Genomic DNA, 12,657 nt, shown 5'->3' on the forward strand with positions numbered 1-12,657 from the left:
AAGTGATCCTCCCTCCTCAGCCCCCTGAGTAGCTGGGACTATAGGCACATACCACCATGCCCAGCTAATTTTTTAAATTTTCTGTAGAGATGGGGTCTCACTGTGTTGTCCAGGCTGGTCTCAAACTCCTGGACTCAAGTGATCTTCCCACCTTGGCCTCCCAAAGTGTTGGGATTGCAGGCAGTAGCCCGATGCCCAGCTATCTCTTCTTTGATCTTGTAATAGTTTGTACAAAATTTGATTGGTGCCCTTTGAATTGTATTTTAAATTAATTGTTAAGAGTCTTTTTATTCTTGAAAGGATTCTAATTCTTAAGACAGTATCTGATTTGAAGAAGGTTCTTTTTGATGTTGAGTGAAGGAATAAATTTGGAAGTGGACCTTGAAATAAATAGCTTTTCATTAGAAAATGTCTCTAAAACTGTGTGATTCCTTGCAGGGGCTGAGGCTGACTGGTGGTCCATTTGGTTCATAAGGTTTGGACGATATATAGTAAATGAGTATTTGGAGAACTGAAGTTCCCTTTGTAGATACACAGTGGGGAAGACACAGTAGTTTTTCTCTGTGAATCATCCACAGGAAATTTTGAGTTCTAGGTCAGTCTCTGACACTTGAGCCATTTGTAGGTCCCTCTTTACCCTCCCACCGTTCCCAGTGCCTAGACTATCAGCTAAACAGAGATTACACAAACAACTTAAACGTTATTCTACATAAGACATAATTGGGAAGGTAAATCTTCTGGAACAATCACGTGGTGCATTTCCAAAGTCAAATATCATTTACTTTGAATTGTTCATATACTGTTCTCCTTCATTAGTGCTGGCCATGAGAGTCTGTATTTTTTTTAAATATTGGGTTCATATTGTGATTACATATGACTACCTAGTATTTGCTACTGAGACCCTAAATGAATGGACTACATTCTTACAGAAACAAACTGTGTACAAACACAGAGTGTATTGGCAACGCATGCTTTTATGTTAAAGCTATGACATTGGCAAGCTTTGGCTTGTATAAAAATTTACATGAGAAGCAAAAGTTTTTAATGGTTGGGATATTTTAAGACATTCAAGCAAAACAAAAGACTGATTTTCTTTTTGTGGAGCATGATGAAGAGGCGTGTTATTGGAAAGAACAAAATCATGTTATTGTAGTAATCAAAAGATTTACCCCAAATTTGCACTCATAAAGCTATTTTATTGCTCTGATCATATTTTCAGCCTCCATATTAGCTAACATTGATGCACATCATTTTGTAGCACTGTCTGCATCATTAAAATGGAAAGATGTAGCTCTAGGAAACCAAGCCTCCCTAATGTCTTTGCACTTAGCCTTTGCAGCTGCCCTGAATTTCCTCATTTGTACATTACCAACAGTATCCTTTTTCTGAGTTAAGATAATGTTGCTATTCAACACAATTCCATATGATTTATGTTTAGATGATACCGAATAGACTTTTATAAAAGGTCCCTGCCACTAATTATTTGTTGAAATCTTATAGGGCTAAAAACGTGACACTTAGTTAACTATAAATTTCACATGCAACCTCAGCAAAATAACGTTTCTTTTCTGCATTCAGTTCTCTTGCAGCTAGCAAGTGAAGCCTTGCCAAATGACATGACCTTGGCTCTTGCTTATCTTCTTGCCTTACCACAGGTAAGTTTGCCCTTACCAATGAAGAAGAACCTAAAAATGACTAAAAAGCGTATACTGTGAATTTTCCTTGGTAAAATTGTTTATTGCATGTCATTTCCTCCTCCTAGTTCTTAGGTGCTAAATGGACCCTGGTCAGTATCTACAGAATCAGTTCTACAGTTAGCTTCAGTGTCAATCTTTACATCCACTTTGATGTGCATAGGATGTGCTTTATAGTGCCTTGTGATTTTTAACTTAGTCATTATTAAGTTGATCTTGAGCTTGAGTTGATGTAATGGAAACTTTGTATGAAAAATCTGCAGGAATGACTAGAAATGTAATGGTTTATAATGATCTTCTTAATTTCCTTTCAGTTGAGTTAATTCTCACATGTCCCCTCCTAGGTGTTAGATGCTAACCGGTGCTTTGAAAAGCAGTCCCACTCTGCGATCTCTCTCCAGCTGGCAGCCTATTACTACAGCCTACAGATCTATGCCCGGTTGGCCCCATGTTTCAGGGACAAATGCCATCCTCTTTACAGGGTGAGTCTTCATGATTTCCACCTTATTAATGAGCAAAGTTAAGCCTTTTCTGAAATACTCAAAACACGTGTTTAATTTTTTGGAGGAACTGATTGCATTTTTATCCAGAATGTATTCCAAGTGGCAGATGGCCCTTGGCTTTCCTGTATCCGACGAAGTAGCTTTGCCAGGTATCAGTAAGTAGAGTTTAATATTTATTGTGAGTGCTGATCCGTCTCTCTGACTTTTCCATCATTTACTTTATTTTACTAAGTTCTTAGTTAGGAATAGCTAAGTAGTAGGAAAGGCAAAACAGAGAATTGGTTTTTAAATTTACTTTCTGAAAGAAAGATGGCTGTGCCTAACTTGGGAAAGTAGACGACATAATCCTTGGAGTAATAACTGCACTTTTATTTTTTTTAAGCCAGAGATATGAAGTGGTCAGTTGTACAGATAGAATATTGAAATATATTGTTCCTACTTGTCACAAGCCTCAGACAGCTTTTATGTAACTATTGTTAATTTTCAAGTGAAAGCAGGTAAACATGGCCTCAGGCTACATGTGCCTTCTTTTGTGGATACAAAAGTACTGCAGATGCCACTGGAAAATCCCTCCAAGTACTTGTATAGACATACCAGTTTTAATTATCAGCATTGGGAAATTATTTGATTTTTGTATTGGATCATTTTAAGAGTAGATAAATAGACTTTAAAATCCACTATATGCATAAATTTAAGGTCCAGATTTTATTGAGGCAAGATTTCTCCTTTCTCAACCCCAAACAAATTCTAATACAACTTATATTTTTGCTGTTTTCCCTGATAGTAAATTACTTTATACCAAAATGAAAAGTCCCAAAGCATGTACTATTTGTGACTGGGTTAAATTAGGAGAAAATCATTACATTCTATCCCACCTTTTGTATCTCACCATCACTCTTTCCAAACTCAGATATTGCAGTCACTCTATAAGAAAGCCTGTTTAAGATTCCCACAATTAAGGCAGGGCATGGTGGCTAACGCCTGTAATCCCAGCACTTTGAGAGGCTGAGGCGTGTGGATCACCTGAGGTCACAAGTTCAAGACCAGCCTGACCAACATGGAGAAACCCTGTCTCTATTATAAATGTAAAATTAGCCAGGCATGGTGGCGCATGGCTGTAAGCCCAGCTAGTTGGGAGGCTGAGACAGGAAAATCGCTTGAACCTGGGAGGTTGGAGTGAGCCGAAGTCACACCGATTGCACTCCAGCCTGGGTAACAAGAGTGAAACTTAAAAAAAAAAAAATTCCACAATTAAAACTGGCAATGAAATAAAGCATAATACTGAAAGATAAGGGTTAAAACTAAAGGTGCATTTATCTTGTTTTTTTTTCTATGTTCTTACAGTTCTTTCATATGGTAGGAAGCGTATTTTTTTCCAGGTCTTACATTTTGTGTAAAGAAATAATTTCATGTGTCTGTCAAAGCTCTAGCTGCTTCGACCTTCCAAACCACATCTAAGAACCAAGAAGGAGGTGAAAACATTCCATCTGTGGTGATAGATAGGCTTTCAGGTTTTCATCCATTTGTGTTTATTTTCAGTAAGACACATGGGAGGACCATCCATAACAGGTGACTCTCCCAGGACACATCACTGTTAGGTGTGTATTGTTTGAGGCATGGTTTTATTCTCATGTCAACATCTGGGTAAAAACCAGGAATGCTTTATTCCTTTAACCAGTTCACCTAAGGTATTACTTTATTTTGGGAATTTTGTGTTTTGTTTTCTGATAACTACGGCTACTTTGTGCAGATACTTATTTTATATAAAATTATACTCTTGTAATTTGGGGTTTTTTAATATCTCAGGTATGGTTTTATGTGAAATAACAAACATGCATTAATATGTTATAAATTAAGGGGCTGAAGTGATTAAGTAGAAATTGGGAGAGTTTATTTTACTCATATCTTTTCATTAGTGCTATGTATGTACAAATAATTTCCTCTAAAACTCTAAGTACATGAAACACAGTGAAGCTTTACTTTGACCAAATGCATAGTACCTTATTGTAAACTTGAATTTTTTTCCCCTAAAAGTCAGTTGAATTCTCAAAATATATTTGACTGTGGTCTCTAAGTAGATGTCATTGACATAGGATGGCAGTGCTGAAATTAGATCTCACTCTTCCATTCCAATTATGTCATCTGTATTAAGGCCCTACTGTGTACCTTTCCAGAATACATAAGATTGGAAGGTCACTGTATTTGTCCATTTTCATACTGCTGTAAACAGCTTCCCAGGCCAGGCACGGTGGCTCATACCTGCAAGTCGCAGCACTTTGAGAGGCTGAGGCAGGTGGATCACCTGAGGTCAGGAGTTGGAGACCAAACTGGCCATCATGGTGAAACCCCGTCTCTACTAAAAATATAAAAATTATCTGAGTATGGTGGCAAGCACCTGTAATCCCAACTACTGGGGAGGCTGAGGCAGGAGAATTACTTAAATATGGAAGGTGGACATTGCAGTGAGCCGAGATGGCGCCATCCCACTTCACCCTGGGCAACAAGAGTGAAACTCCATCTCAAAAGAAAAAAGAAAAAGAACTGCCCAAGACTGGGTAACTTATAAAGGAAAGTAATTTAATTGATTCACAGTTCAGTGTGACTGGGGAGGCCTCAGGAAACTTGTAGTCATGGAGGAAGGTGAGGGGGAACCAAGGCACCTTCATCCCAAAATGTCAGGAAAGAGAATTGGCAAGCAAAGGGGTCGAGCTCCTTATAAAACCATCAGATCTCATGAGAACAGCATGGGGGAAGCCACCCCCATGATCCAGTTACCTCTACCTGATCTCTCCCTTGATATGTGGAGATAATGGGGGTTATAATTTAAGATGATATTTGGGTGGGGACACAAAAACTAACCATATCATTCTGCCTTTGGCACTTCCCAAATCTGCTGTCTCTTTCACATTTCAAAACCACACATTCCTTCCCAACAATTTGCCAAGGTCTTAATTCATTCCAGCATTATCCCAGAAGTCCAAGTCCAAAGTCTCATCTGAGACAAGGCAAGTCCCTTCTGCCTATGAGCCTATAAAATCAAAAGCAAATTAGTTCCTTCCTATAAGTGACTTTCTCTGCTTCCCTTTTAATCATGAGTTCTAATTCCAAACAATCACTTTGTGAATGCATAAAACGATTGCTTTTAAGAGCACTCAAGTCACCTGTTGAATGATTTGCTTCTTAGAAATTTATTCTACCAGATACCCTAAGTCATCTCTCTCAAGCAGAGTTCTACAGGTCTTTAGGGCAGGGGCAAAATGCCACCAGTCTCTTTGCTAAAGAACAGCAAGAGTCACCTTTGTCCCCGACAAGTTCCTCATCTCCATCTGAGACTACCTCAACCTAGACTTCCTTGTGCATACTTCTGTCAGCATTTTGGTCAAAGTCTCATTCAACAAGTCTCTAGGAAGTTCTAAGCTCTTGCACATCTTTCTGTCCTCTTCTGAGCCCTCCAAACTGTTCCAGCCTCTGCCTGTTGCTCAGTTCCAGAGTTACTTTCACATTTTCGGGTACCTTTATAGCAGCACCACACTTTCTGCAGTATTAATTTATTGTTTTAGTCTGTTTCTTTTTCCTTTTTTACTTGCGTCTGACTCCTAATTCCTTCAGCTGTTGTAATCTGTTCTTATACTGCTGTAAAGAATTACCCGAGACTGGGTAATTGATAAAGGAAAGAGGCTTAATTGACTCACAGTTCAGCATGGCTGGGGAGGCCTCAGGAAACTTTCAATCATGATGGAAGGCAAAGGGGAAGCAAGGCACCTTCTTCACAAGGCGGCAGGAAGAAGTGCTGAACAAAGCAGGAAAAGCCCTTTATAACACCATCAGATCTTGTGAGAATTCACTCACTATCAGGAGAACAGCAGAGGGGAAACTGCCCTCATGACTCAGTTACCTCCACCTCGTCTTTCTGTTGACACATGGGGATTATCAGGATTATAATTCAAGATGAGATTCGGGTAGACACACAAAGCCTGACCGTATCAGCCACTCCGTCAATCAGCTGTCAGTCATTAAGCGTCCCTCATGTGCCACACCCTGCTCCTGAGCCTTGGGGTCAGGAGATGACTAAGGCATGTGCTGGACCTCAGTGACCTTGCTACTTGCCCTAAATTCGTATGAGGCAGTTAAGTAAATGTGGTTTAGACTGGCAGTAAAATGGAGAACTAAAGATGGATGTGGGACCGACAAAATTACAGCTTTTAAAAAAGCCAGAAAGCTGACTGCACAGCCACGTTCTGGCCTATCATCTTCAGTTTCATTTCTTTAATTAGAGTGGTTCTCTTGGAGGAAAATTATAGTACAACTTACATTTTTCCTGTTTCCCTCATAGTAAATTAGTTTGAACCACAATAAAAATTGTACTAATGCATGCAGTGTTTGTGACTCGGATAAGTTAGGATAAATCTGTTACATTCCATTCCACTCTTTCCAAATTTACGTACTGCAGTCACTCTACAGGAAAGCCTATTTGGGATGTCCACAGCTGAAGCTTGCCAAGAAATAAAGCAAAATACTGAAGGGTAAGGGTTCAAAGTGAAGGTGTGTTTATCTTGGTTTCTACTTCTGTGTTCCTACAGTTCTTTCCACTTGGTGAAAAGTGTATTTTATTTCCGGGTCTTATATTTTGTGTACCCTTTTATCTGTTCAGCATTGAAGTACTTACTCTAAAGGACATAGAGCTTGGCATTGTGGTATAAAGAATAAGTCTGGATTTTTATTCCTTTCTACCTTTTACCCAATTTCTGTTTCTTCCATCCATTTTCTTTTCTCTTTTTTTTTCCATTTATTTATTCTATTGCATTTTAGGTTTTGGGGTACATGTGAAGAACATGCAATATTGTTGCATAGGTACACACGTGGCAGTGTTATTTGCTACCTTCCTCCCCTTCACCTATATCTGGCATCTCTCCCCAAGCTATCTCTCCCCAACTCTTTACCCCTGACCGTCCCTCCCCTATTTCCCCCCTACTGACCCCAGTGTGTACTGCTCCCCTCCCTGTGTCCATGTGTTCTCATTGTTCAACACCCGCCTATGAGTGAGAACTTGCGGTGTTTGATCTTCTGCTCTTCTGTCAGTTTGCTGAGAATGATGGTTTCCAGGTTCATCCATGTCCCTACAAAGGACACAAACTCATCGTTTTTGATGGCTGCATAATATTCCATCCATTTTCTATCAACCCACCATCTCTGCCCATTAATTCTCGTTTTTATTTCTATCACTGTGTTTCTATTGTATTAGGGTTCTCTAGACGGACAAAAGGAATAGGATATATGTATATACGAAGGGGAGTTTATTAAGCAATATTGACTCACACCACCCACAATGATGAAGTCCCACAAAAAGCCGAGGAGCAAGGAAGCTATCCAAGTCCCAAAACCTCAAAAGAAGGGGAGCCTACAGTGCAGTCTTCAATCTATGGCTGAAAGCCCAAGATCCACTAGCAAGCCACTGGTGTAAGTCTAAGAGTCCAAAAGCCGAAGGACTTAGAGTCTGATGTTTGAGGGCAGGAGGCATCCAGCACGGGAGAGATGAAGGCTGGAAGACTTAGCCAACCGTCTTCTCCCACCTTCTTCTGCCTACTTTATTCTAGCTGTGCTGGCAGCTGATTAGGTGGTGCTCACCCACATTGAGGGGGGGTCTGCCTCTCCCAGTCCACTGACTCAAGTGTTCATCTCCTTTGGCAACACTCTCACAGACACACCCAGAAACAATACTTTGCATCCTTCAATCCAGTCAAGTTGACCTTCATATTAACCATCACATGTATCAAACTGGCTTTTCCTTTGAAAGTGTCCCTTGGAGCTCTCCTGCCCTCATGCCAGCTCCTGGCCTCAAATTCCTGGTTGTCATACTACCCACCCACCCTGTGGCATAGTTCCCGCCACCCGCCACCATTTCCTTTCTGGGCACAACACCATAGGGTGGCTGCTGCTAGAGTCATGGCTTGAGGGAGCAGCATGAATTCTGTGGGAATAGAAGCCAGTCAAGTCCGTGGGGCCCGGTGATGATGCCTGAACACATGATGTCTAACCTTTCAGCTGCTCCAGACAGAAAGAGGTGCCTTCTGGTAGCCTGAGACAGCACATGGGCAGGACATGAGCCAGCTAGTTCTCTAGGGGCTTCTTGGCAACCTGTGGAAAGCATCCGATTGTTGGTCTCAAAGGAGAAATGAAGAATTAGAAACCGGGATGTTTTTCCCCATCAAGATGCAAAGGTGTTCTGAATCTCTTCTGGACAGACAGATGTGTCAGGAGTGAGTGGGGGAGAGTTACCACCTCTCCATTTGTTTCTGTCTCTTCACCCGTGTCCTCACCTTACTTCAGACTTCCATAGTTCTTCACCTAAACTCCTGTGACAGCCTGGTGAACATTACCTTGTCTTCATTTTTTTATTTTTGTATTTTCCCCCAAACAACTGCCAGAGTAGGCATTCTAAAATGCAGTTGTAGACATGCTTCTCCCTGCGCAGAATCCTGAAGGAACCTCCCATTGCCCCAGCATGTTCTGCACGTCCCCATGATCCAGCCTCTGTTTTTCCAACTTCATCTTTCTGTGCTGCAGCGATACCAAAAACTCTCCCTTGAATGCTTTTTGCCACCATTTCTTTGCTTAGCTACTTGGTTCAGGTGTCACCTCACTCAGCAACCTTTCTTCAGTCCTTCCAAGCTGGGTCAGGTCCTCCCAATGTGCGTTTGTACTCCCATGTACTTACTTCTGTCAGAGGACGTGCATTCTATTGTTTTGAGCTTAAATATTTTTCATCTTACTGGAAGAGGGGGGGATAAGCTGCCTCGCTGTCCTCTGGCTTTCATTTGTCTCCTGTGCTAGATATTTTCTGTTCTTAGACATCAGATCTGACACTGTCTCCAGGAATTGAATCGGAGGACACCCAGTTCCTGTCTCCTCCCCAACTGACTGCTCACTTGGTGGGGAGAAACTCTCCCCGACTGTTGGTCACAGACATCTTCTGCGTTGATGATGATTGTTGTGGAGTGGGAGCAGAGGGAAACACAGTGTGGGTTTTTCCAAACAGCTGTCTTAAATACCTTTCATGTTCATTTTGCTGTTTGATCCTTTGAGCAACCTCATTTTGCAGAAAAGCCATTTTCTTTGTAGAAGATATGACTCAGAAATGTGGTTACTTGCCCGAGGTTACTCTGGTAGAAAGTGGTAGAAAGTGACATCCTGTCCTTTAAAGCCTCTGTTTCCAGGCTTTACCTGCTGTTTACCTGGACAGCGGCCACTCAAGCTTTGTTTCCAAAGAAGCAGTGTCACTCTTTCAGATGTGAGTGATATTTGCAGCATGCAAACCTCAGGGGGTAATTCCCAGCAGGATATTTTCATGTGCCGCTCCATGTCTACCAGGTAACATCCTGCAAATGACAGATAAGACCCTCAGTGAACTGGCGGGCTCTTCCTTGTCCCTCCAGCCGTGTTTCCTGACACTGCTTCTTTTGAAGTTTATATTCCGGCTGCTCAGAACTTAGATTTCTCTGAATTTAGCATCCTTTGTTGTGCCTCTGTACACATGCAGATCCGGTTCCCCATCTGAAGTACTTCTTCCTCCTCCCACTGTGAGCAGGCAAGCCTGAGCTCAGAGGTACCTCCTCTGAAGCCTTGCTTGGTCTCCTTCCCTCTTCCTCTGTTCCTTGTGTGTACACCGGAAGCAATTCTTTTAGGATTACAGTCAATACACATTATTCCCTTCTCGGTGTGGCAGCATTATTTGAAGAGAGGAATTCTATTGCTCCCTGTATCCCCAGACCTAGCCCATTGTAGTTATTCACTGACCATTGATTGGCATGTAGATGAGATCAGGAATCATGCCACGTGCTGCGTGTCAGGACAGCTTGAGGCTTCAGGTTTGCAGTGTTGAGTTCTGACCCACTTGGATTTGAAGGAAACACCGGTAGACATGATAGCTGGATGTTGGATGTTTTAAGTATACAGGAGGTTTTCATTGACTGCCTAATGGCTCATTATTTGAGTGTTTTCAGCATCTTCCTCTGCATAAAACAGCACTGCTGAGTTTGGAATTAAATATGACAAACTCCAGATGAATCATCTTGGAAATTGAAATCAAAGTGGTTTCAATTTGTTGCCTACGCATAATCACACCCAGTGAAGCTTAGCTTTCACTCAGTTGCCAGTTCAGCTTGTTTCTAATTCTACAGTCTTTTCACATTTTTCTCTTTCCACCCCCTGGAGTTACGCGCTGCGGGAATGCTAACTTAGGTGGATTACTAGCCTTGATAGAAGTATTGATAGAATTCTTGTGCTTATTCCTCATGCACAGCCTGTGCATCCTGAAGGGCAGCACCATCCTCAGCCAGCAGAGGCCCCTGGAGCCCAGGCAGCTCTCAGATGATCCGTGGAGCCGCCTCCCTCACCTGCATTTTTCTTTTAATTTTATATATTGGTGGTTGGCAAATGGTCAGTCCATTTTCTCTTCTAGTATTTGTTCTCATTAACTCATTTTTATATTTAACAAAGAATACACACGTGATCCAAAAACTCAAGTGATTGAAATAGTGTATAACAAAAAGTCAGAGTTTCCCATTTGTATCCATCCAGAGATAGCTGATGGCTGTACATACTTACATAACTGGTTTTTTAGACAGATGTTAAATATTAAATAGGCCGTGCACATTGTTCCGTACTTTGATTTTTTTTTTTTGCCTCATATCTTACCTTTGTAATTATTGTAAATGTATTTTGAAGTGTGATCTTTGCAGCATTCTTTTTAAAAAGTGCTCAGAAGATAAAATCAGTTTAAAAATGGAAACATGTCCTTTAGTTTTATAGACTAGGGAAGCAAACTCAGCAGGGGATGAAATTCAGAACTTTATGGTAGACTATTTCTAAATGAGTTTTTTTAAGCTACTAATTGAAAATACTAAGTTGAAAATTATCTCAAGCAAAATAACAACCCTAAAGGGGAAACACACCACCTGTTTAAAACTTTCCAAATAATATTAACAAGAAATGTAGAGACTATTAAACCAGAATGGATTTATTACCTCTACTAGTAAGCAGTAGATTAAGTCATTGAGCATTTTGCTGTCATGAATATTTATGCATATTTTGCTTTTACAGGGAGTTGACCATATTCTTTAAAGAAATCATACTTTATTCACCTCACTGAAGAACTACATTGCCAAGTTTTGGGCAGAAAATGAAGTAATTTAACTTCATAATTTCCTGTTTAAATTATGAAAGGCTTTTTATGCTGTCAGTTTTTGCAGCCTGTGATATTTTGCCATATTACTTTGAATACTGAATATGGAAGATTTTGAAGCATCCCAGAAAGCTCTTCATAAGCTTCTTAAAGGCTAAAAGCTTTCATATCCATGCATCATGTCACTGAAGTTAGATGTTGGGAAATGAGGGAGAGAAGTTTAAATGTACTCTGAATAACAAAAAACCTCTGAGTGATTTTAGGTGTGAAGCTGGGTGTAGAACAACTCATGGAGACTTGTTCAGCATTATGGGGCAGGTGGGTGGGAAGCCAGGTGGCTTGATTCACTTTCCAGCTGCAAGACTACAGCTCTCGATGCTTCGACTACACATGGTAGTGTCTATAAGAACAAGAAACAGGCCAGGCACGATGGCTCATGCCTATAATCCCAGCACTTTGAGAGGCCAAGGCGGGTGGATCACAAGGTCAAGAGATTGAGACCATCCTCGCCAACATGGTGAAACCCGGACTCTACTAAAAATACAAAAATTAGCTGGGCGTGGTGGCACATGGCTGTAATCCCAGCGACTCGGGAGGCTGAGGCATGAGAATCATTTGAACCTGGGAGGCGGAGGTTGCAGTGAACCGAGATCGCGCCACTGCACTCCAGCCTGGCAACCGACGGAGACTCCATCTCAAAAAAAAAGAAAGAAACAGTGTTTCCTCTGCACATCCCCAGCTTGATAGGAGGTCAAATGAAAATCATGTGAAAACACTTTTGAAACTTTAAATGTTATGCACTTGAGTGAAAAAAAATGAATGTGTGAAATATAGTGTTGGGATTTTAGGAGGTATTTTGGAATATTTGGGGGAAAGTAGTAATAAACTTGGGAATAATTTTTACTCAAATTTAATTTCAATATTGGAAGTAATCATAACCAGTAAAGTTTCTTGAGAAACAGATAGAAAGTAGCAGTGGCAATGATCAGAAAATAATTTGCATAGGGAGCTAGCGCGTATTCATCCAGTCTCATTTAGTCTTTATGGGAATTCAGAGGAAACTGCTTCAATTTTAGAAATGGAAAATTTAAAGCTCAGGAAGGAAAACCTAGTAATCTGGGCCACTGATGCCAATTCCTATGTTTTTTCCCCATAACTAATTTTGTTTTTGGAAGCTTTAGTAAGAAGTTGGCTCTTCTCATGTTTATGAGTTCTTCTCAGTATTATGTTTTATACAATAAATTGAAGCACTGAAAATCTTTTTATATACAACAAATAT

At 40.7% G+C, this 12,657-nt stretch overlaps 1 protein-coding gene across 4 annotated transcripts in view; it reads left to right on the forward strand.

Annotated features, from left to right (window-relative positions):
• NBAS (NBAS subunit of NRZ tethering complex) overlaps window positions 1–12,657 on the forward strand; it is a 434,255-nt gene that overhangs the window by 241,558 nt on the left and 180,040 nt on the right. For all 4 annotated transcript variants that reach the window (XR_004273780.1, XM_032294320.1, XM_032294322.1 and 1 more), the window contains 2 exons: window positions 1,579–1,655; window positions 2,039–2,176. Coding sequence is in view for 3 of the 4 variants with exons in the window: in XM_032294320.1 (XP_032150211.1) it covers window positions 1,579–1,655; window positions 2,039–2,176 (215 nt within the window). In the remaining variant the exon portion in view is untranslated. The remainder of the gene's footprint in view (window positions 1–1,578; window positions 1,656–2,038; window positions 2,177–12,657) is intronic.

Source organism: Sapajus apella, unplaced genomic scaffold (assembly GCF_009761245.1).
Source record: "Sapajus apella isolate SASKATOON/1434 unplaced genomic scaffold, GSC_monkey_1.0 scaffold31, whole genome shotgun sequence".
Lineage (NCBI taxonomy): Eukaryota > Metazoa > Chordata > Mammalia > Primates > Cebidae > Sapajus > Sapajus apella.